A 26,337-nucleotide genomic window follows, 5' to 3' on the forward strand; every position below is an offset into this window, starting at 1 on the left:
TACATTATCCGATCTCTTCCTCAATTCTTGTATGTTCACTTCCCATGCGATCTGCTCAGAAATTCACGCAACGCTGCCCAATCCTTGATTAGCACTTTCCTCACTATGTAACCTGTAATGTACTTCAGTCACCGAGGCCCAGTCCCCAGACACTTGGTGAACTCGTACCCTCACCTGCGTCGCCGTCCACGATAAATACCCCACAATCTCGCGGTAAAAAAAAAAAAAAAAAATATCAAATCAGCCACCCCACAACCTGGTTGGTAGGATACACTTTGTAAAAATTTCCTAAAATTTCTTCACTGCGCATCCCACAGCGCACTCCCGCTACTTTCGTAACAATTACAGCAGGCAGGGTAATAGTTCTAAGACTTCTTACCACATACAAGTGAAAGACACATATCATACCATACATATGGTAAATGATGGTTGGCCTAAGTGCTTAGAGGCACATAAAGACGACTCCTTGCTTCACGCAAAGTGCACACTAAATCTTGTGTAGAGCTGAGATGGTGATGGAAACATTCAGGGAAATACTGTGAAAGTTGGAAACCCACCCGTGGTTTTTTTTGGTTACTTGCAAACATAAGGAACACCATAGGAAGACACCCCTGGGTTTCTTCAAACATAGGTAACATCATGGGAAAGACCCCTGGACTTCTTCAGCCATAGGGAACATCATGGAAAGACCCCCCCCCCCCCTGAAGTAATTCAGACATACGGAACAGCTTCCTGTACGAAGGACCAGATCTGCCGAGTTGCGCAACATATAACACATACCTACTTTCAACAAGACGCAGCCAGACACACCATACCTCAAGGAGGTGGCTGGGTGGCACACCTAGCTACATGGTTGGAAAAAAAAGAGAGACCGCTATGCTGCTTCAAGGTTTAAAATAAACCTGATTCAACATTCCACCAGGGTTAACTTTCAAAAACCATCCCCCCCCCACTCCACCTACATTAATCTTGACATCAAGCAGCAATCTCCTAACACCGGTGTTCTAACTCCTGTGTCCTGTTCTTGCATTCTGAGATGAAGCGGGGAACAGCTCGAGTTCTGGAGACGTGACCCACATGGACATGCGCTGCTGGATTATTCTCTACGCCTCACTGTAACACGAATTCTCCATTTCAGTTTACCCACTGCACTTAACCAGCGCCCGGAACTCCGGCCACCACCAAATGCTTCACTCCACTTGCACCCTCCCTCCACTCTCTGTCAGCGGTCCGCTCCACCTCACCCACTAGTACTGCAGTACCGACAATTCCATCATCTTTACCAGGCCACACGTATGGAGGCTGCAGTGTCCTGTAACCTCAGGCTCATCGTGAGCAACTTCTCGTACGGGTTATCAATACAAAACACACCCACATCCGGGCAGGCACTGTGACCAAGGCCAAGACCTGGACAATGACACAGACAACCCATAAAGACAGACGAGAGGCTGTTGACTTGACCCTGACTGAACCCCATGACCTTAGGTCATGTCAGATGGCTGAGACCCAACCCACGACGTGGGGGCCATCTCTTCATGATGTCAAAGTTCAAAAGATTTTGACTGGCACCAAGAATCAAGCTTTGACTTGAAAGCTAAGTCGACGGCTAACGCTCTATACCCGTCACCAAAACCTGAACCAGTTCCACTACTGAAACCACGAACAAGACCAAGGATGAGCATAAGGACAAACCTAATAACAGCCAACAATACCACTAAGAAATGGATTATGCCATAGTGACTTACTAACTCTTGGGTTAACACTACCGCTAAAATTTGGATAACTCCCCGGCAGAGGCCAAGAGTGGAGCCTTGAAAGTGAATGGTATGATGTCTATGACGAAGACCAAATTGAAGACAAGAGTCATATCTTTAGCATAAAAAGAATAAGGCTCAGAACGTGAAGAAGATGCATTACGAAGCATCATGCAACATCTCAACTCCTTCAGCAACACCCAACACCTGCCACGTCCGGACCGACACTACTCGCCATCCTGAACTCAGAGTATGACAGATGGGATGACAGGAAAACAACCGAAGCAACCATAAGTGTGGACAGGCAGGTAATCAACAGATCAGGCTTGGACCTACACAGTACAAATACAGTATGACCCGCCTCACCAACAAAACATTACGCCAGTTACAAATAGCATACGAGTCGGATGACTTCATAATACATGCCGATACCTCGTGTAGATTTCTCGTCCAGCGAGACTCAACTCCATCCCTACTGGCCTGAAGGAGTGGGTGTGGAGGGACAGGTGGCGGAGCCGGACTGTGTGAGAGGCAGGAGGCACGGCACAGCAGGCAGGCAGGGAAGGAGGCGGATGGTAGGTCGTCGAGGGAGGGGGGAGCGGCTCCGCCGTTGTCATGGTAATGTTCCACACACTCACACTCTCGCTCCTTCCCTTACCCCTCAACCACAACCTTAAGACACATATCTTAGGCAGGCAAATATCCACCCTTACAATCAATACTTTTCGTGGTTGAATCTGTTTCCGCACAGGTCAACACTTTACTCGCTTAAAGGTCCCAATTTATACTCTCTAACTGCAAGGCAAGCACGGCGGGGAACTTGCAAAAGCTTTAGAGCAAATAAGTCATCAAGGAAACTTCCAGCTTCCAGTCAGTTTGCTCATGGGTCGTCGTGACACGAAGCAGGTGCACGACACCTGCAACATACTACGTCGGGGAGTCGGCTAGCAAACCCAGGGAGGGAGGGGGGGTTGTCGAGACACAGGTCCTTTTCGTAGGAACCCCCAAACTCGTTCGCGAGGAACCTTAACAGTCATTCCCACCTTCCTCTCGTCATCAGGCAGGAACAGCGACAAGCCGCCGCACTCATGGCCGGCCGGATGTATGATTACATGACGTAATGCAGTCCTGAACCTGGGACCCCCACATGTTATCGTCCGGCCCGCGGGTTCTGAGAGAGAGAGAGAGAGAGAGAGAGAGAGAGAGAGAGAGAGAGAGAGAGAGAGAGAGAGAGAGAGAGAGGCACGTCCGGTGACGTCACGATGAACTTGGCACTCCCCAAAAAAGACCTGTTGACAAGCGGCACAGCTGGTACCACATCTGACGACCCCAAGCAGCACACACTCACACACAGGCTTCCGTGGTGTTGTGGTTAGCGTCGTTGACCAGGGTTCACGGGTTCGAATTTTTTGGCGCGGCAGTCAGCCCCCACATTCATCCTCCCCTCGGGGCTGGTCGATAAAAGGGTACCTGGCTGAGGCTGATTGTGTGTGTGTGTGTGTGTGTGTGTGTGTGTGTGTGTGTGTGTGTGTGCGTGTGTGTGTGTGTGTGTGTAACACATCCAGATCAAAAATGATAAGACATTGTATGTATAATAACACATCTTTTACAACGTACAGCCGCAACTGATTTTGACGCGGTACTTAACACCAACTGAAAGAATTGGAGTGACACAAGGAGAAGCTAAATGCTTATTCAAAGGCACAGTATACTGATACAAGGCTGTAACAACACACAGACTGTGGAGAGAGTCGGACCAATCATTATACAATTAGCTACACCCTACGCAATCCCTTGTGTCGCTTATCCAGACTCAGATCTCCCTTCACGAATGGGTCTGGGATCAAGATTTCTCATTGGTCTTCTGATCAGTCTAGCTGTTGCGGAGGTCCATAGCCCGCAGGTCGACGTACCCTCATCACCCGGCTGGTGAGTTACACACTTTCCAAGAATATGTCCTGGGGGAGAGTGTGTGTGTGTGTCTTGCTAAACTGGGTGGTTCACATCTTTTTCCTATTTTCAGGTCCATGACTGTCATGGCAACAAAGAAGTATATTCAGTAGCAAGAGAGGGAACCACGCCTTCCTTAGCTTTCCATGTGTCAATTACGATTACTGATTCACTGCGCCCGCTGGAGGTCATCATACATAATCACTATATCTATTACATTTTCCAGATATAGTGATGTTTGTGTCCGGTGTTCTACGCAGATGATCATCTCTACTTCCCCTAATCAACTGCACAGCATTACATGTAGCCGACTGCAACACCTGACTAACGCCTCATTGAAGTCCCTCCAAAGTCTGCAGAGATGTTTCATAATCACCGTGGCAGAATCTACAAATGATTACATGAAGCTGAGGCTTTCCCTCCGAAGTCTGCAGATACGTTTCATAATTACTGTGGCAGAATCTACAAATGATTACATAAAGCTGTGGCTTGTGTCTTACATGTATGTTATCTGCGAGACTATAGGGGAAAAAAAAACTGCACAGGTACAAGGACAGGTACCTAGGAGACGGAGTTTTCTACCGTGAAAACATCAGAAAATATTCACCGTAATTTGCAAGGACGTTATCGAAACTATCTTCCCAGCTTGTCAGTCATTACCGCGCTATGACGCAAGGTTAATTAAGTTAAAGGCTTTGTCAAAGTTAACACGCATGACGTCGGTATTTTGTTCCTCAGCGCCTCAATAATTTCATCGTACTAAACACGGAACTGAGGGAAGAAATGATCTACCCGCCCTGGGTTGCATATATTGGGTGAGTCTACGAAGACAAAGCAATTTCCTTCGAAGGAATGCCTCCGAAAATTTTCAATACGAGAAGTTTGTCCATTTGGCTGGAGTGTATGGAACTTGTGTGTTTCCTTATTTATGAAGTGGGGCGATGTCAGGCGAGTCTCACACTTTCTGGGATTACACAAGAGTCCAGGCTCTCTCTCTCTCTCTCTCTCTCTCTCTCTCTCTCTCTCTCTCTCTCTCTCTCTCTCTCTCTCTCTCTCTCTCTCTCCAGAGGCCGTTTACCGCCAGTACTACTGATATTTTCAATTTACCTCAAAAGATATAGTCCCAAGTGTTCAGACCAGGAGCAGAATACATTGGGCACACTGCCAATGGCGCTGCCCAAGTCCAGAGTCGTCGAGGCGAATTCACCTCCGTGCAAGAGGAAGCAATAACTGTTTAATTAAGTTGTTTGGTTCGTGTGTACATGTGAGGAGTATCAATTTTTTTGCCTCGGTATTACTATCATTTGACGTTACTTCCTTCACCTCCTTACATACAGTCAGCAATGTATAAGATATTACTGTATATCAGCACAAATAATCACACTGCACATCTCAAGTGGACGCACTCACCTGGGAGGCACTTCACGTACCACTTGACCTACAAGTCTCACTGGGGTGCTAACCTGGCTCTCCCTGAGGCTCCCGGGTCGACCAAGTTCTTCCCCTCTCGTTCCTTCCTCCCCACACTGCAGTGTGACACTGACATAACGACCTCCCTTCCCCTCAAGAACCAGAGATCCTCTCTAACTACGACTTAACTACACAACTACCTCCTCTTCAGTCCCACCTTAAAATGAGAGGAAACAGACCCTGGGTGATGAACCAGCCAAATGGTTCTCACCAAAGGCCATTCGAACTGCCACAGAGCAGCGGGGAACCTGGCGCCTCGCCCCCTGCCACCCCCCACTTCTCTACCACCACAGTAATCCGTCACCCCCACAACCCCCCCACACACACTAACATCTACACGTATATATGAACTTCAAACCATAAATAAAAATCTACAGAAAAACTCATTTTCTTTCACACATTCTTTTCTTTTTATCTGGATAAAATATAAGCTTCCACTGATGAAAAAGCAGAGAAATACGCCTATGAAAAGAGAGAAAAAAAAGTATCACAGATGTTGCTTGTCAGTAAAAATGATGCTGAAACAGCAGTGACTGTGGGGTGTAGAAGACACCCCGCAAGACTCCGCCAGGTATTCACCAGGTAACAGTAACAACTTCGAAACAAAATCATAAACATCAGCTGACAGTTGCACTGGACATATGGTTCGCAATGCTTTCGGCGTTCGAAAGTCGTGACTCAAGAGAAAGAGAGAGAGCGATTCAGCGAAGCAATATTGTACGTACTGCCCATGCAACATGGCCAGGGTTGCAAGTGTTGGACGAGCGGCACACCTAACCTACCTTCTCTAAGAAAGGGAGCTTCATGGCGTCGTTGCTGGTTTAAGTATCGACACAGTCACTCGTCAAGTTTCGATTACTATGTTCGCAATGCCGTGGACTCCGACGACACAACGGAATACACGGCAAAAGACGAAGACACTCGTTCGGAAGTCGCTGCTCGTTGTTCGCAATGGTTCGAAGCTAAATGCTGTCCTCGAGACAGCTCTGCTTTATATATAATGGGCGGGGCACGGAGGGCGAGGGCGGGCGAAGGGGGGCGGCATGTGGGCGGAGGGAGGCGGGGGTGGAGGCAGGCGGGAGGTGGAGGAAGGAAAGGGGTAGGTAGATACTTACAGGGTGATCAAGGTGAGGGGAAAGAGGGAGGGGATCATGGTCATCAGTTCGCTTCATGCAGATACGCTGGTCCACCAGACTTAACAAAGACTTGACCCCAGACCCACAAGCCACGTGAGACTGCCCCCCGTCTCACAAGCCTGTGTGTGTGCAGGCGTGTTGCAGTGTGTCGCTGCGGAGTATGTCACCCGTCTGGTGTATACTGTCACTACCACGCACACTTTTCGTAAGAGGGCGATCGTGAAAGAGTCAGCACCGCCCTTGGGCACACTCCCCATGCCCAATGAAATTTCATCTCTAGTTCTGCCTCCAGTCTCTTGATTACATCTGACAGAGCAAGTACGATATGTAAGTGACAAGAAATGCCATACAACTGAGTACATATGCCCAAGATCCTAACACCGCCCGACTCCACACCACGTCTCTCCGTCCCTTAACTCACCCATGGCTGTGGGGTTAGAAGACCCACCCGAAGCCTTCACACAAGTTATTCGTGCTGCTATGTATTCATTACCTTCCCTTCGAGCAGTTTACCTCGTGGTCATGTCCCACGAGTGCATCCTACTCCGCTTCTTCAATCTGCCTTGGCAAGTCAATCTCTGAACACATTTGCTACATCTCCACAAACTGCTAACATGTACGATCAGATATTCTTGTTCCTCATATCAGTACTTAATATACATGTGTGTGTGTGTGTGTGTGTGTGTGTGTGTGTGTGTGTGTGTGTGTGTGTGTGTGTGTGTGTGTGTGTGTGCGTGCGTGCGCGCGCGCCAGGTGAGTTTCAGAGTATGTCACGGGTCAATCTATGGAGGTGACGGCAGGGTTCTGGAACCCGTGCTTATCTCTGTCAATGTTCCCAGAGACTCAGCCTGATCCATTAACCTCACTACAGCATGCTAACATGGCCCAATGTGATGTGAGGCAGGTCAAAGGCAAGGCAACCACTCCAAAGGGTCGGAACGTCGGGGTCAAGGCTACTTAAAATCGATGGGAAGGCGTGGCCGTGACCCTAGCACTCCCTAGATGAACCCCTGTGTCATCTGAAATAAGTGCCTTCTGCCAGATAACTGACCTCCCGTAACTCGCCGAGGAAGGAGGTCTGCAGACAACCCAGCTGTTCATCCTCCGCTATGGGGATGGTCGATAAACTGGGTGTATGTATGTCCCCCTGATTAGGGCATTTCGTCGCCCGAGCCGTTTCAGATAACACAATGAAGAGAGAGGTTGGGGGCACGTACTGTGGGTACAGCACGGTGTGGTCAGCATCATCCTCAGCCACCCGACAAGCGATGGCTATCGCTCTTCATTTTACCGGTGTCAAGGTCGCTCAAAAGCCACCGAGATAGTCTACCTCCAGAAGAGAAACATCTCACACAAAATTCGACCAAAACGCGCTGAATTACTTTTACATTTAATACCACCTCTGAAGCCAAGGGGCAAAAGCTCACCTAACGAAAAAAAAAAAAAAAATCGACTTTCTGGGCAGTGTGCACCCACTACGCGCATGGGGACGTGTTCTGTAATCAATTATTTCGCAGGTCAGATATTTCGCTCGACACCAGCCCAGGTACGGAAGGAAGAAAAAAGGCAGGGTAAGGCAGGGCGGGAAGGCAAGGCGGGCCATGGCCCAGGGGCCATCACTTGGCAGCCATGCTAGCGGTGCTGGGCCAGGCGGAACAAGTGCCAGGGTAAAGGGGAAGTGAGAGCAGGGATGGCGTGGGGGAGAGAGAGAGCGAGGGAGGGAGGGAGGGAGCGAGCGAGCGGGTGGGGGGACAGATGCCACTCTCCATGTCACAGTCAAGGTCAAAGGGTTACAAATATAGCAGCTAGCATGTTCTCCATACACCACTACCGGTCATCCTCCGCATCGAAACTCTCCATACAACCAACCTGGCCCACCACACAAGCCATCGGATCACCCCCCCTCTACCCCAAGTCCCTGGTGAGGTACTGGCAGCCTCTCATGTGAACTTCAGAGTCAGACCTGGCCTGACACGATGGTGGTGGGGTCCCCTGACATATATACCCACAATGAACAACAACAACCGTTACGCTCAGCAGTGAGGGAGCAGCATGCAACACGCCCCTCACTGGAGGGACACGTGAGTCTAGGGGGGTTATCTAAACGTACGTAAGAGAGTGAGAAAGATCACCAGGACGCTGCAAAATTTATTCACAGACAAAATGTAATTACGTTTTGGTGATATACGTTTATAGCCCTGAAAATACATCGATCAGGCCGGCAACATAAATAACTGGCCCCTTCCTCTGCCTCCTCTCTCTCTCTCTCTCTCTCTCTCTGGGCTGGCACTGACCACCACTGAAGCTTTCTAGTGTACAACACGTGTGCACAACTGCCCATCTGTTAAGCAATAATCGGCCTATAATTTTCAACGGCACCATCCGAACCTTGCTTATGATTTTCTCCACCAAGTGTTACACAACAGCTTGTTCCAACCACCTCGCAGCTCCTGCCCGTGACCCAGCCTCCCCGCACATCATCACCTGGTGGTAGCGGCTCCTCCTCTTGGATTGGTGTAATTCATCAACTGCGTAACTGGTCTCTGTGCGGGATAGGAAGCTCCTCCGGTACACTCAGTAACCCTTAAAGTTGCTAGTTTCCGACATTTTAATGGCAAGTCTTTCAACTCCTAATGACCCAAACAATGATTCACCCGGCATGAACAGTGTGACCGACCAGACAACAAGGATGCTGGAGACTCGTCAAATGACGAGACTTTTCGTATTCATTATGAGATGAGAAGAGACGCCCAGGATGATACAACACTCCGATCTCTGCTCCTCTACTGAACGTGCACTGTACAGAGCAGTGCCTCCCGTGCTGGCATCCCTCCTTGCTTTGTGCTGAGGTGCGGGGGCCACACCGTCTCTTCCTTCTGCTTACCCTCCATACCGTTCTGACCGGTTCCTTAACACCAGTTTAAATCCTGATTACCAGAACCTCTCGGAGTCGTCTGTCCCTTGTCCGGTTACCCAGACGCGAAGCGATACAACAAAATGAGGGGAAATAAGGAGAGGGGAAGATGGTGTGACCTGCAGCTCCCCACAGAGCGAGGAGGGAGGCCATAGCGGGAAGCTGCGCTCAATATGATGCACGCTCAGTAGAAGGGCAGGGGAAGGAAGGCGCTAGCAACGAGGGAGGTGCTGGATGCAACAAGTACACGGCAAAATCCATACCAGGTGCACACCACAGTATCCCAATACTGAATATACATTAATTATTACTAGCGCCGCTTGATGCCAGGTTATATACGTAGCATGTGTTGCAGATAAAGGGGATGGGTTATTACAGGAGTCGGTGTGTGGTGAGTCAGCCCAGCGGCGGCGGCGGGGGACGGGCAGCACCCCAGCCTACCTCCCCCAGGGCAGGTGCCAGGCCCCACCCCACGCATCCACCACCCTACCCCACGCACTCGCCACCCCGCCCAAGCCCCATCCCACGAACCCAAACACACACACTAGCCCGCCCACCTCAGCCGCGGGTGAATAATCTCCCCACAAACCCTGAACAGCGTTACATATTGATGACCCCCGAACAGCGTTACATATTGATGATGAACTCGAAAAAAATTCACGAGTTTCGTTGCACACACACGAGAGGGAGAGGTTCCCCTTCGGTGTGGCACCTACCTGGGTGCTGTGCGCCCGTATGCCGCACTCGGCACACCTCAAATTCCTCAGAACAGTTGTCTGTCATTACGATTACTGTTACCTACACACACACACGCACACACACACACACACACACACACACACACACACACACACACACACACACACACACACACAAAAGAGGCTCTTAGGGCAGAAAGGTGTTAGTGTAATTACCTATTTGTGCAGTGTGGTCAGGAAGTTCTACTCTCGTAGGGCCATATCACTTGACATTCTCTACTACCATAGAACTTATCAAACTTATGTACGCTGTCCACAATCACAATCTCATAATTCAGTTCATTCAACCACTACTACAACTACTACACTTATAAAATTAAAGTACTTCTTTACATGCTTTCCAACAAGTTCCTTCTCTGTTTTTCACGTGAAGTCTTCTACGTCTAGCCCCTACACCTTCCAAATGACTGTTAACTATCAACGTCACCAAACTGGCTAGAGAGATTAAAGGTCGTGTACAAGCCACCCTAACTCTTCTCTCTTACATGGTTGGTAAATCTAAGTCTCGTAGCCTTTCCCCCGTAACTCAATTCTCTTAATTCCGGTATATCTTCTTTGATGGCCTCCTCTGGACCTTTCCTACCTAACAGTACTCTGTTGTTTCTTTTGAGTGCAGTGACGAAACCCGAGAAACATATTCTAATTGTGGCCTGAAGTAACGTGTGAACAACTTGCTGAATATCTAATCGTCCACACATTTAAATGTAGTCCTACACTTCATCAGCAAACTAGCTGTCCCCTATACTTAATATGGGGTACTGGAGTCGGGACGATGTCAACTCTATAGTCCTACTCAACACACAGACACTCCAGAGATGCACCTTTAATACATTGTTAAGTCTCCTTCGGAACGAGTCTGATGAAGTGGGAGGTAGAGGCTACTAACCTCTCCGGGATGTGTGGCCTGGTGGGCCAGACTGGCAAGCAGTGAACCTGGCCATACAGCACGCTGGGGGAGGAGGCCGGGGTGGAATGACTGTCATCACCAGGTGCATACCACCCTACGCCTTCTCTGACTGCCAACCTCACACCACTTGGTTACACACACCGCGACTCCAGCTAGCACTGTACCCTAACATACAGTCAAACCATAGCCACACACACACAGCCGAACTTCACGAGACCTGGCACACGTAACAACCGCCGCTCCTACATAGGTCAAGAGCGTTCCTGGCATAACAGGTAAAACGGCACAATAAATAACATACAATAACCTGGTACCGCCCTTGGTGTCCTACAATACTGTAAAGGTGGTGCACCGCACGTATCTCGCTGCCACTATACCCAGGCCACTACCAAGACTCACATCCTCTCCAAAGAGCGACACTGAAGAGACTTCTCTGCCCACGACCCCTCAAGTCTAACGTCATACAACATTAGGTTCATCTCCAATCTCCTACCACCCTGCACCTCCGTCTCTAAGCCCCATATTCCTATTTTCAGTTGTGTATTACGATATCATCTCTCGACACATAACCATCTTTCCATCCACTCTACGTCTCTTCACATGGCCTTATTTCTCACCAGTTCACGCATCTTATCACCCCCTCCTTCCTCCTCTCAACTCTTTCCCTGCACTCGTACCTGGGTCACCTGACAACCCCCTCCCTATGAATCCCCACCGCCAGTCCTCCGTCCCCCCCAACACGGACCCGAGGGTACTTCATGAGCTAGCTGCCTCCCCTCACCCCAGGCATCACTTTCCCCTCATGTAGCATATCAATCAGACTTCACATTCAGTTACCACGGGTGGGTGGGGCGTCGTCCGCGTTACCACGAGCGAAGGGCGTGAGGAATGTTGGCACCCCGCCACACATGCCCACCGAATTAGTTGCTGTTTAACTGTTGCACCACTGTGGTCTACAGGAATAGAGCCGACACGCCCGCCAGATGCTACTGTTTACGACTGTGATGATCGGTAACGTTCGTAAAGTAACGTAAGAGGAAAACGCTCAGAATATGGTATGAGACCACAATAACATGCATTCCGCTGCAAAATACTGACAAACACACGATGCAGAAGCTTCAACAACATATCGAGTCAGAACAAATACTGTGGTGCAAGGTCCGCCTTCTACATCTGTCCGAGAATGTATTGAGGTTTCTGAAGCTCTAGCATCGTATCCTTGGGGCATGGTGTATGTAACGAACACGTAACGATGACCTAGTCCTGTATTCTTGCATGACTAAAGGTTTACCGTTATGTTACACTTAAATCTCTCCGTTATTGCATACGTTACCCAGCATGATATGTGCAATAAACAGTGTGACCATCCGTCACACACATCAAGCACATGGCACAGTATGACGCACAGAACATCAACGTCATGCGTCACAATAAACACATACAATAAACATACACAACCGAAAACATTCAAACATTAACTCGTACTCTATATCTAAATTAGTTTTCGAGGGTTGAGGTCGGCGGTCAACCGAACTGTGGGAAGCCCCAGCCCGCAGGCCTACGTAACCGCTCCCCAGCCTGGCAGGGATGGTTCGATTTGTAAACACTTGTCCAGAGCGTTCTTAAATCTCTCCTGCTGTGGATCCCATCGTGTGTGTGTCTCTCTGATTTGGCTGTAGGCAATGTGTGCAAGAAGAGTCTTGGGGCCCCAGATGTTCAAAGTTGCTTTCTATTCCACACGCGTTTAGATTTTAGAGGTAATATTTTAAAGCCTTCAACGCCTCTGTAGTGCCAGTGGGGAATCGGTTTTCCAGTGTAGGATGGGGACCAAGCCCTCTAGGATTTTCCAAGCGTAAATGAGGAGTCTGTATTAAGCAGTTCCCAAAACAATACTGCACACGCAACAGGCAAGAATTAGCAGGGGAAAAAATGAAGAAATAATGAGACTAAGGTGAGTAACACAACTAAGGGGGAGGAAAAATGTAGGATATTGTATTGTTATCTGTTCCACACACGCCTACCCGTACCGTACTCCATATTCATTTCATGTACTACTATCAGTTCTCCCTTTTGTCTACATCAGTATGTTAAAGGGTTAGGGTTAATTACTATTCCTCTCGCTCCCCTCCCAACTTCTCGCCTGGGGAGGACAAGGCAACCTCTCCGTGTAAACAACACACACTCCTTCACGAAAGCCTAGTGCGACCTCCAGTAACCAACACACACACACACACACACACACACACACTCCTTCACGACAGCCTAGTGTGATCTCCAGTAACCAGACAGACCAACAGGCAGGCAGCCGCCATGCTTGTACGACTGCTTACCTGCCTGCAGTCACCAACACTGGAACTCATCTTCTTTAACCACTGGGAGAGCTGGATTTCACAATGTTGTACATTTTTAAACTGGCTGAGCTTGAAATTTATATTTGTTCTGAGCCAAGCCTTAAGGTTTGGCAATGTAGGTTGTGATATATTTTCTTTTTTTTTTTTTTTTTACAGATGTCCGGATCTGCGGCGCCGGGAGCTCTCCCGGAAGCCGGATAAAATCCTCTGGGGAGCAAACGTGACGGGGGAAGGAAAACACCTTCCACCAGATCCGGGATGACGCGGTCACACCAGATGGAATATTCCCGACACGTGCTAATTCCTGATATCATGATTGCACCCAGCGCTGGCCAGTTGGGACTTCATATTCCATCCACCCCCGACGACACTTTTGTTTGAATAAAAGGAGACACAGATCACGGGTCGGCAATGGAAATTACATTCCTTTCTCAGCGTTTTGTGATCAAGGAAAAACAATTCCGGTGGTCACCGGTAATGAGGCTCCAACGAAATCACATTTTCAGAAAATCAATGATCAAATGTCGAGTTGTTAGTAATATATATATATATATATATATATATATATATATATATATATATATATATATATATATATATATATATATATATATATATTTTATATTTATTTATTATACTTTGTCGCTGTCTCCCGCGTTTGCGAGGTAATAAAACCATGACGTGGTAACATTTTTCATGATATCAATTGGAATCTGTGACGTTCAAGATACATTATTCATACTGTAAATAAAAATAAGTATAATCATCAAAAATACATAATAAGCGAGGGGGGAAATAAAATACGAAAACAATGATGTCAATATGCGTTGATTACTACGGCATTAAGGCAGGTAAAGGTTCCGTGCAGGTCGAACAGTATATAAGCAGTGGTATTGATAAAGTGGGATAAAGTTAATTTCATTCTCTCTCAAAGACGGGCACTTCTGCGTCCCTTAAAATCTCTATTAAAGGACTGATGGACACCGACCTCAAAAGTAGGACTGTCCCGCTGAAGGAACGGGTTGATATATAAGTAAATGTGCATTTACCTGCCGGTTGAAAAATAAGTAAATGTGTATTTTACCAGCCGGTTGATGAATAAGTAAATGTGTATTCTACCAACGGGTTGATAATTAAGTAAATGTGTATTTTACCAGCCGGCTGATGAATAAGTAAATGTGTATTTACCAGCCGGCTGATGAATAAGTAAATGTGTATTTTACCAGCCGGTTGATAAATAAGTAAATGTGTATTTACCAGTCGGTTGATAAATAAGTAAACGTGTATTTTACCTGCCGCCACCTGAAATACAGCCATCAGTCATGTGTATGACCACATTTTCAGGGAATTATTCCCCTTTCACCAATTTTCCCGGTAATCACACTACATATTCTGGTATCAAATACATTTCCAAAGGCTGAACCACACCAACGCCAGGTACCACCCCACTCCACGCAACACACTGGTTTTCACCACATTGTTCACCAAACACAATACATGTACCGCAGTATATTCACCCTTTTTTTCTCCCATGCAAATTGTTTAAAGTCAAATTCTTCTCATTTTTTTTATCTATTCTCACTTTCCACATTCCCCCCCCCCTCTCTCTCATTCCCTCTCTCTCTCTCTCTCTCTCTCTCTCTCTCTCTCTCTCTCTCTCTCTCTCTCTGTCTCTAAGATTTCAAGCCATGAAACATTGCTCAGCGAGGTGGATGAGTGACATGGAAGTGACGCCACTCATCGCTGGACCACCTGACATTCCCGCGGCCCACGAGACTAGCGCTGCACTCAAAGTTTTTGCATTCCCACCTCTTGACCAAGTCACGCGAGTTCTCAAACACAAACTAATCACAACACTTTTACAATCATTTGGCATCATCAAAATGTTAATGAATATTTCTATCACTTGTTACGCTATATGATTCCCACTTTTTTTCCCTGACTATTAAATTACTTACAAATTTCCAGTGATTTGTAACTAGTATGTGCTCGTAACACCAAAGTACACGCATCTTCACGCAATATAGAAGTATAGATTCTCACGTATTAAAGAAATACAGAGTCAGGGGAAAAAAAAAAAACCTGTCCGCCTTTATATATATCTACAAAGGGGGGATCTCACACGTTACATTTTAGTACTCCATTATCTCTCCTTCGGCCTGGTTTACCACCTACAGACGTCTGGGCATGGAACTCGCAAGGTTCCTAAAATATTCAAGGTCCACAGGGTCTTGCTCTCCAGAATGAGGCGAGGCACTGATGAGGTTTGGCAGGAAGTAAGTTCGACTTTCATCTGATTCTGGCGAGTTTCCAGGCCACTCCGGCAGTTGGAATATTTTTTCCCTGATTACCGGTTCATCGCCTGTCTATCCTTTTGGCAGGAGGCACTATCCTGCTTAAAGTGACCACACCCGTGAACCTCAGAAAAAAGGAAGCAGGTGGTCCCCTACCACCTTCATGTACTGCTCTCCATTCACTGTAATGTTACATCACCGTCACAGTCCAGTCGTGTGTGTGAGTGCGTGCGTTGTCACGTCGTTATACAGACACGCCGTCCATAAAGGGGCGGGGACTGCACACACACACACACACACACACACACACGGACCCTTACGAACTATTCCGAGTGACTGTATGGGCGCTGACAATGGCTCTCTGGGTGCACGAGGTCGTGCTGGTAATCCTGCATCGGTTTCCGACATAGGTCTAAACTGACCACCTTTTTCTAAAGTTAAAAGCGGGACTAGACGTAAACCCCTTATTACTAGGCGTATAAACAGTAAAGAAAAAAAAAATGTACCGTGCAAATATTGTGTGTCATACTTCGCACTGTATATAACTTTCTGTTACCGTCCTTATATACTGCAGGTCTGTGTTTGATATACACCTCCTTTTGTGACATATTGTGACGTGCTGCATTAATGTGGCTGCTACTGAGGTGTCACTGGTGGTGTGGTGTGATTATGGGGACGTCTGCACACGAAAAGACTTTCATGTGGTTTGCTAGTGATAAATAATGGGAGGTCGTGTAGGAAGGCTGAAGAAAATACTGCCTCTATTACGAACTATATTGTAGAGGTTTTTGTTATCATTATATAATCATTATTAACATGTTTCTAAGAGGAACTTTTTTCCTTAAGAGTCCATCATTTCCCTGCTCGAGATTGGCAAACAGCCTGAAAGCTTCAGAAGCCCCATAAAGGGGGTCCCGAGAGAGAGAGAGAGAGAGAGAGAGAGAGAGAGAGAGAGAGAGAGAGAGAGAGAGAGAGAGAGAGAGAGAGAGAGAGTCTGCTGAATAATAATAATAATAATAATAATATTCATCTTAAAGGGGTTGCGAAAGGAAAGATCTTCTGGCGACTTGAAATAAAAATTCTATACGGTGAGAAAATATGTGGGTAATGTTAACGTAAAACAAAAATATAAATATTTTCTTAAAATACACGAGGAAAAATTATTCCAGAAAATCATCCAACTCTAAAATTACACTAGTAAATAAAACTAGAGGTCAACAACAGGGATGACGCAATATTCATATATCAAAAAATATCTGAATCAAAGTTCATGACAGTTTTTCATTATCAAAACATGAAAAACAGAGATACCCGCATTAGAGGACTGTCACTGTTGGAACGAAAACCACGAACGCTACATATATACAGTGGAACATATGATCAAAAAACAAAGTCTAAGAAAATTATGATCAAAAAACAAAAATTCTACGAAAATAAGACAATATTGCAAACAGTCAAAATGTCGCCAGCCTAACAAATACTGAAGAAGTGTCAGAAGAGTCAGTAGCACAATACCAGAAGTTGGTCAATGAAAGAAGTTAAGGCATCAAGGACATGAAATTACTTACAAGAGTGTGCTCTTCCCGGTCGCACTTTCATCTCATTAATTTGAGTCTTACCTGCAAAGAAAAATTCAAAATTACAATATTTAATCATAAAAAAGCATTATTCTTATGCAAATAATAATGGCTATTATATACTGTACGTTTACATAACTATACCGATCAAGTATATTTACAGGCGACAGCAACCGTGTTTCAGGTGTTTACAATAGTCAACCTAGTGGTATGTCTCTAACAGAAAATGTGACAATATAGCATCGTAGAAAATGGAACTGCATCAGGAGTGATTTTAGGAGTGACTACATAAGAATGTTCTCTTCAGTTAAATAATGTCTTTCCACGTACAAACATATGTATATGAGTATTTCGTTTTTCCATAGGTGTTAGATATTTCATATATGTCGTAGGTAATATCGAACTCCACCTGCATGGGGATACACAGGGTGCAAAATCACCTTCGGTGAGGTTGTATCATCGCAAATGGATGAAAATAGTAGTCTTGTCTAGGTACTTCTCACTCTACAGGAATTTTCATCATTTCCCTGCTACTGATTGTAGCGTATACTTGAAGCTGCAGGAACCCCGTAATAGGGTCCTGGGGCTATATAATAAAAAACTTTTTTTTTTTTTTTTTTTTTATACTTTGTCGCTGTCTCCCGCGTTTGCGAGGTAGCGCAAGGAAACAGACGAAAGAAATGGCCCAACCCCCCCCCCCCCCCATACACATGTACATACACACGTCCACACACACAAATATACATACCTACACAGCTTTCCATGGTTTACCCCGGACGCTTCACATGCCTTGATTCAATCCACTGACAGCACGTCAACCCCTGTATACCACATCGCTCCAATTCACTCTATTCCTTGCCCTCCTTTCACCCTCCTGCATGTTCAGGCCCCGATCACACAAAATCTTTTTCACTCCATCTTTCCACCTCCAATTTGGTCTCCCTCTTCTCCTCGTTCCCTCCACCTCCGACACATATATCCTCTTGGTCAATCTTTCCTCACTCATTCTCTCCATGTGCCCAAACCATTTTAAAACACCCTCTTCTGCTCTCTCAACCACGCTCTTTTTATTTCCACACATCTCTCTTACCCTTACGTTACTTACTCGATCAAACCACCTCACACCACACATTGTCCTCAAACATCTCATTTCCAGCACATCCATCCTCCTGCGCACAACTCTATCCATAGCCCACGCCTCGCAACCATACAACATTGTTGGAACTACTATTCCTTCAAACATACCCATTTTTGCTTTCCGGGATAATGTTCTCGACTTCCACACATTTTTCAAGGCTCCCAAAATTTTCGCCCCCTCCCCCACCCTATGATCCACTTCCGCTTCCATGGTTCCATCCGCTGACAGATCCACTCCAAGATATCTAAAACACTTCACTTCCTCCAGTTTTTCACCATTCAAACTCACCTCCCAATTGACTTGACCCTCAACCCTACTGTACCTAATAACCTTGCTCTTATTCACATTTACTCTTAACTTTCTTCTTCCACACACTTTACCAAACTCCGTCACCAGCTTCTGCAGTTTCTCACATGAATCCGCCACCAGCGCTGTATCATCAGCGAACAACAACTGACTCACTTCCCAAGCTCTCTCATCCCCAACAGACTTCATACTTGCCCCCCTTTCCAAGACTCTTGCATTTACCTCCCTAACAACCCCATCCATAAACAAATTAAACAACCATGGAGACATCACACACCCCTGCCGCAAACCTACATTCACTGAGAACCAATCACTTTCCTCTCTTCCTACACGTACACATGCCTTACATCCTCGATAAAAACTTTTCACTGCTTCTAACAACTTGCCTCCCACCCCATATATTCTTAATACCTTCCACAGAGCATCTCTATCAACTCTATCATATGCCTTCTCCAGATCCATAAATGCTACATACAAATCCATTTGCTTTTCTAAGTATTTCTCACATACATTCTTCAAAGCAAACACCTGATCCACACATCCTCTACCACTTCTGAAACCACACTGCTCTTCCCCAATCTGATGCTCTGTACATGCCTTCACCCTCTCAATCAATACCCTCCCATATAATTTACCAGGAATACTCAACAAACTTATACCTCTGTAATTTGAGCACTCACTCTTATCCCCTTTGCCTTTGTACAATGGCACTATGCACGCATTCCGCCAATCCTCAGGCACCTCACCATGAGTCATACATACATTAAATAACCTTACCAACCAGTCAACAATACAGTCACCCCCTTTTTTAATAAATTCCACAGCAATACCATCCAAACCTGCTGCCTTGCCGGCTTTCATCTTCCGCAAAGCTTTTACTACCTCTTCTCTGTTTACCAAATCATTTTCCCTAACCCTCTCACTTTGCACACCACCTCGACCCAAACACCCTATATCTGCCACTCTGTCATCAGACACATTCAACAAACCTTCAAAATACTCATTCCATCTCCTTCTCACATCACCACTACTTGTTATCACCTCCCCATTTGCGCCCTTCACTGAAGTTCCCATTTGCTCCCTTGTCTTACGCACCCTATTTACCTCCTTCCAGAACATCTTTTTATTTTCCCTAAAATTTACTGATAGTCTCTCACCCCAACTCTCATTTAACCTTTTTTTCACCTCTTGCACCTTTCTCTTGATAATATATACTTGGTGATAATATATACTGCTATTTTCGTAAGTTTACTTTAGGGTTTACGGATCTTTTCTTTCATAGATGCAGCAGGAGTTATTGACTGGTGGACATGAGAAAATCCCTCTCCTAACGTGGACCTCGCGTGGTTATGAGCCTTAAAATTCCCCCCTGACAGCCTTAATAATGCTCGCTCACAACCGCTTGCCTCCACACCGCCGCTAATTATAACATCGATAAATATAATGCAAGGATCGCTTAAATAAATACTGCCGCTATAAACTTTTTACTTTCGAAGTCCATAATGTGAGGTTTTCCTAATGACGTTTGTGTACCATCATCATCTATGTGACAGTACCTGGCGACGTAACGAGCAGACAAACAATGTGATGATGCTTCACGGAAACCCTCAAGTGCGTTTTACCGAATACTATGTATGCAACAAACACAGGAACAAAGGTCACAGTATAGTTTACTTGACGTAGATAAAATTCTGTATTTTGGCGCCAACATATTTTTGAAAAAAATAAAGGAGAGAGAGAGAGAGAGAGAGAGAGAGAGAGAGAGAGAGAGAGAGAGAGAGAGAGAGAGAGAGAGAGAGAGAGAGAGAGAATTAATTTCCCACTTGAGGTTCAGTGACAGGCCACTACAGTGACTTCTGTTAACCACCTGACACTGTTTCACATCCATTACATTTACCATCATACCATGGCATTCATCATCCACTGTTACACCATAAAGATTGAAGATCACATTAACTACTTAATTGTTGTGGTAAAACGGTAAAAATAATAGTACACGTTAATAATATCATGAACATTCCAGAGGAGACAATATACGATATGGTTCAACACAGCAGAATGTGAGGGTGTTGGGATGAGGCGGTGCAGGTGTGGTGCCTTGTCTTAGGTGGCAGTGTGTGTGTGTGTGTGTGTGTGTGTGTGTGTGTGTGTGTGTGTGTGATGGGTCCAGACCGGACTGACGCCAACACACCCGTCAATATCCGATATCCGTGAGTCTTTCCCACCGCCTTAGTCATCACCACCACTGCCACCCACATACCATCACTAATGCCATCCACCCACACCCTCAGTGACACCCACCTCAAACCACCAGTCAACCACCTAACACCACTGCCGCCCACCTATCACCACCTGGCTCATCACCATGACCACCACAACCATCCACCACCACTAACGCCCACTTACCACCGCTACCGTTGCCACCCACCACCGCCACTCACTTACCATCACAAACCTACCACTACCACCACTTTGGCCCACCTACCATCGCTACCGCCAAAATCACATCGGCCTACCTACCATCACCACACATGCCAACCACTGAACACCACCACCACCACAAAGCCGCCTAACTCCCACCACCAACACCACTCCGGCTTACCTGTCATCACCACAACTGACTCCCCTTTCATCCTACAGCGAGCCGAGATACAAAGACTTCAATCTGCTCGAGTTCTGCATGATATTTAGGTGGGATGGTCTGGCTGCTCGCTAAAATCTACTAGGACAGGACTGGTAAAGTAAGTGATGGAGGCATATCGACTCATATCTATAGATTTAATAACTGGCATCAGTTTAAACACGAGGGGGAAATGACAGGTATGTCCTGTTATTCTGGGCAAGCTTCGGTCCCTGGTCCGCTCTGGACACACCTGCCAAACTTACATCATAATCTGCACTTTTGATGCAGGTGCCGCTGGGACGGGCGACGTGACTTGATGCGCATGGCGAGATACCACGACAACAATGACACAAACCAGACAACGAAAACTTTCACGAATATAAAAAGGAAAAAAAAAAAAAACGTAATTTGAGAAAATACAGCCCCAGCAGTCTATCTAATCCACATGTGATTGCCTCATGATGTTCATAAATATGAATGACTACAAATACTATGCTGTATTCACTAAAAGGAGCGATACGTTAAACTCTAAAACTTGATGGAACAAGGAACAAAAAGAGAAGAAGTCTGCTACAGGCAGGGAGAAATTCCACAACGAAGTACTTCTTCAAGTCTAGTGGTCGAGGGGACACGTCCCATCAGCGTGGAGGTGACGCGGACCAGGGGGGTGTGAGGGAGGCTCATCAAAGCGGTGTGACCGGTGGAACAGCGGCTCGAGTTTCTCCAACTGTGGTTTCCATTCTCACGAGTTTGTTCTCATACACCGGCTCACCCGAACCCAATACCTCTCTCTCTCTCCCCTGGTCACCAGCTTACAAACGACGCAAAACGACACACAATCTAGGTGCGCACGAAATTCTATCAGATTTTTTTTCTCAAAATGTTGCTGGAGGAATGTGAACATTTCCCCCCCCCCCCCTCTCTCTCTCTCTCTCTCTCTCTCTCACCTCAGTAATTACCTAATTTCCTGCGCCCCCTTTGTTAGCGGATTTATCGACTTTTCCGACAGAAAACCTTTTTTGTAATTACGGAGAAATGGACAAATTTGACCCGATATACGTGGGCTAAAACATAACCACGATCCGGGCATTCTTCTACGGGTTCAAAATGTGTGTATTTGTTTCTCGTTACTTGAAATAATAGGTACATTTATCTACGTCACACCATTCTGCTGACCCAATATTAAAACAATGATGATAAAAGAACACATTGCGTGGGGTGCTTGCAAAATGGCAGTTTGTATAGGAAATGGCAATGCCATGTTTTTGTTTTTTTTTATATTTTTCGATCATTATCACCTCTAATGGCTGGCTATTTTGAAATATTTTGAGTTAGGTCGGTGAAGAGAGATAAAGCGGATGAGGTAAGGTACGGTAAGCCTAGTGAGGTTCAGCAGGGGAAGGCCTGGTACATAGTTACGTAAGGAATGGCTGGTGAAGTTGGGTTTTGCCCTATGCTTCTGTATCTATTTGTGAAAATTCCTCTATTTTTCAAATTCCCCTAAAAAAAAATAATAGTAAATATAAGCAAAACTTATCTTCCTGCAGAAAAGACCCATTCTCATATAAAGTGACGCAAGGAAGGTAATTACCTACGTTTCTAATGAGAGCCAGAGATTATCGAGCGGGTAAGCAGAAGCTACAGAGCAGTTCCAAGTCTTCTGTCCCTACGTGACTGTAAAACTTTAATACATGTTCTCATTCAGTACCACCGAAAACGTTGCAGATGGGAAATACATTGATCTGTTCCTGTCAGCCAGTTCCGAAGGTAGGATATGGAAGTGTGTAACAAGCGTGTCGCCAAAACTACATAAAAGCTCACTGGACACCTCCAATTCTGCAATTCCTTTTTAGGCACATATGTAACGACCCTAAGCAGGATCGTATTAAGTTAGCGGACCGATTCGGCAGGCCATATATGTTCCTCCTTCCTTGCACCTGATTAACTTCGGGACCAGAGGGGTCGCGAGCTAGTAAGGGATTCGCTTCGATATTACTGATTCATCCTCTTCCTGTGGGATTTAGGGGGGATCCACGGTCACCATGGGAAGTACAAGGCCCTACTAACGGCAGCGGAATCTACTTACAAGCTAAGGGAGCTGTGGGAGTTGAAGAACATGGGAGGAGGTTCGTTGAAGGGTTTTTGGGCGTGGTTTTATGAAGGTTCTTCAAAGATATCGGTATTTGGGAAAAATACATACGCCACTACTGCGTACATGACTAACTTCCTAACATTGCGTTATTATAATTATAGTATTAACTTGATAATTTCAATAGCAAGCATATATTTGGTTTACTTGGGGATATTGAGGTATGGGAAATTTCTTCAAGCTGGACTCTAAGATTTTTGTAAAATAAATCATCTAAGGCCATATATATATATATATATATATATATATATATTTTTTTTTTTTTTTTTATACTTTGTCGCTGTCTCCCGCGTTTGCGAGGTAGCGCAAGGAAACAGACGAAAGAAATGGCCCAACCCCCCCCCATACACATGTACATACACACGTCCACACACGCAAATATACATACCTACACAGCTTTCCATGGTTTACCCCGGACGCTTCACATGCCTTGATTCAATCCACTGACAGCACGTCAACCCCTGTATACCACATCGCTCCAATTCACTCTATTCCTTGCCCTCCTTTCACCCTCCTGCATGTTCAGGCCCCGATCACACAAAATCCTTTTCACTCCATCTTTCCACCTCCAATTTGGTCTCCCTCTTCTCCTCGTTCCCTCCACCTCCGACACATATATCCTCTTGGTCAATCTTTCCTCACTCATTCTCTCCATGTGCCCAAACCATTTCAAAACACCCTCTTCTGCTCTCTCAACCACGCTCTTTTTATTTCCACACATCTCTCTTACCCTTACGTTACTTACTCGATCAAACCACCTCACACCACACATTGTCCTCAAACATCTCATTTCCAGCACATCCATCCTCCTGCGCACAACTCTATCCATAGCCCACGCCTCGCAACCATACAACATTGTTGGAACCACTATTCCTTCAAACATACCCATTTTTGCTTTCCGGGATAATGTTCTCGACTTCCACACATTTTTCAAGGCTCCCAAAATTTTCGCCCCCTCCCCCACCCTATGATCCACTTCCGCTTCCATGGTTCCATCCGCTGACAGATCCACTCCCAGATATCTAAAACACTTCACTTCCTCCAGTTTTTCTCCATTCAAACTCACCTCCCAATTGACTTGACCCTCAACCCTACTGTACCTAATAACCTTGCTCTTATTCACATTTACTCTTAACTTTCTTCTTCCACACACTTTACCAAACTCCGTCACCAGCTTCTGCAGTTTCTCACATGAATCCGCCACCAGCGCTGTATCATCAGCGAACAACAACTGACTCACTTCCCAAGCTCTCTCATCCCCAACAGACTTCATACTTGCCCCTCTTTCCAAGACTCTTGCATTTACCTCCCTAACAACCCCATCCATAAACAAATTAAACAACCATGGAGACATCACACACCCCTGCCGCAAACCTACATTCACTGAGAACCAATCACTTTCCTCTCTTCCTACACGTACACATGCCTTACATCCTCGATAAAAACTTTTCACTGCTTCTAACAACTTGCCTCCCACACCATATATTCTTAATACCTTCCACAGAGCATCTCTATCAACTCTATCATATGCCTTCTCCAGATCCATAAATGCTACATACAAATCCATTTGCTTTTCTAAGTATTTCTCACATACATTCTTCAAAGCAAACACCTGATCCACACATCCTCTACCACTTCTGAAACCGCACTGCTCTTCCCCAATCTGATGCTCTGTACATGCCTTCACCCTCTCAATCAATACCCTCCCATATAATTTACCAGGAATACTCAACAGACTTATACCTCTGTAATTTGAGCACTCACTCTTATCCCCTTTGCCTTTGTACAATGGCACTATGCACGCATTCCGCCAATCCTCAGGCACCTCACCATGAGTCATACATACATTAAATAACCTTACCAACCAGTCAACAATACAGTCACCCCCTTTTTTAATAAATTCCACTGCAATACCATCCAAACCTGCTGCCTTGCCGGCTTTCATCTTCCGCAAAGCTTTTACTACCTCTTCTCTGTTTACCAAATCATTTTCCCTAACCCTCTCACTTTGCACACCACCTCGACCCAAACACCCTATATCTGCCACTCTGTCATCAGACACATTCAACAAACCTTCAAAATACTCATTCCATCTCCTTCTCACATCACCACTACTTGTTATCACCTCCCCATTTACGCCCTTCACTGAAGTTCCCATTTGCTCCCTTGTCTTACGCACCCTATTTACCTCCTTCCAAAACATCTTTTTATTCTCCCTAAAATTTACTGATAGTCTCTCACCCCAACTCTCATTTGCCCTTTTTTTCACCTCTTGCACCTTTCTCTTGACCTCCTGTCTCTTTCTTTTATACTTCTCCCACTCAATTGCATTTTTTCCCTGCAAAAATCGTCCAAATGCCTCTCTCTTCTCTTTCACTAATACTCTTACTTCTTCATCCCACCACTCACTACCCTTTCTAAACAGCCCACCTCCCAGTCTTCTCATGCCATCTCATATATATATATATATATATATATATCCACAAAATGTCAGATGGACTTTTATATAATGTAAGGATGCAACCTGCATTAATCTAAATTCGCAACTAATCGCAGGAGTTAATTACACGAACTCTATACACTCAACAGAGACGTGCAAAAACGTACATACGCACTAACGGATGTCATGCAATACGTTACCCAGTTGCACTATGGCAAAGACATAAAATGACGTATGCAGTAATTTTGGTGCTATCAACATTTTCTGTTATACTGGCAACACAAACTCTACGTCGTCTGGTAGTGATATAAAGAGCACATATTTCCTCCCCAGGTCATCAAAGAAGTTCGGTATATGCGCTCAAACACGAGCGCATCAAGGAAGTTTTTCCAAATAAGATATTGATATGTGGGAACGCCATGAATGCTTTTAATACAAATACAGTTTCTGTAATTGTAACATTAGCATAATGCACTCAATAGCATCCTTATCTTTACGACAAACAATGGATTACGAAGGATATTTATTTTGAGCACAGGAAAAAAATTATGAAAACTCGGTTTTGCCCGA

At 45.6% G+C, this 26,337-nt stretch overlaps 1 protein-coding gene across 37 annotated transcripts in view; it reads right to left on the reverse strand.

Annotated features, from left to right (window-relative positions):
- LOC139748583 (uncharacterized) overlaps positions 1-26,337 on the reverse strand; it is a 978,916-nt gene that overhangs the window by 693,944 nt on the left and 258,635 nt on the right. For 5 of the 37 annotated variants that reach the window (XM_071661685.1, XM_071661683.1, XM_071661672.1 and 2 more), the window contains exon 1: positions 5,957-6,142. The exons of 31 other annotated variants lie outside the window; for them this stretch is intronic. In XM_071661685.1, coding sequence (XP_071517786.1) covers positions 5,957-5,980 — 24 coding nt within the window. In that variant the 5' untranslated portion in view covers positions 5,981-6,142. Of the gene's footprint in view, positions 1-5,956; positions 6,146-26,337 lie in introns of those variants that run through there. One more of the 37 variants, XM_071661677.1, reaches the window with a different exon arrangement.

Source organism: Panulirus ornatus, chromosome 5 (genome assembly GCF_036320965.1).
Source record: "Panulirus ornatus isolate Po-2019 chromosome 5, ASM3632096v1, whole genome shotgun sequence".
Lineage (NCBI taxonomy): Eukaryota > Metazoa > Arthropoda > Malacostraca > Decapoda > Palinuridae > Panulirus > Panulirus ornatus.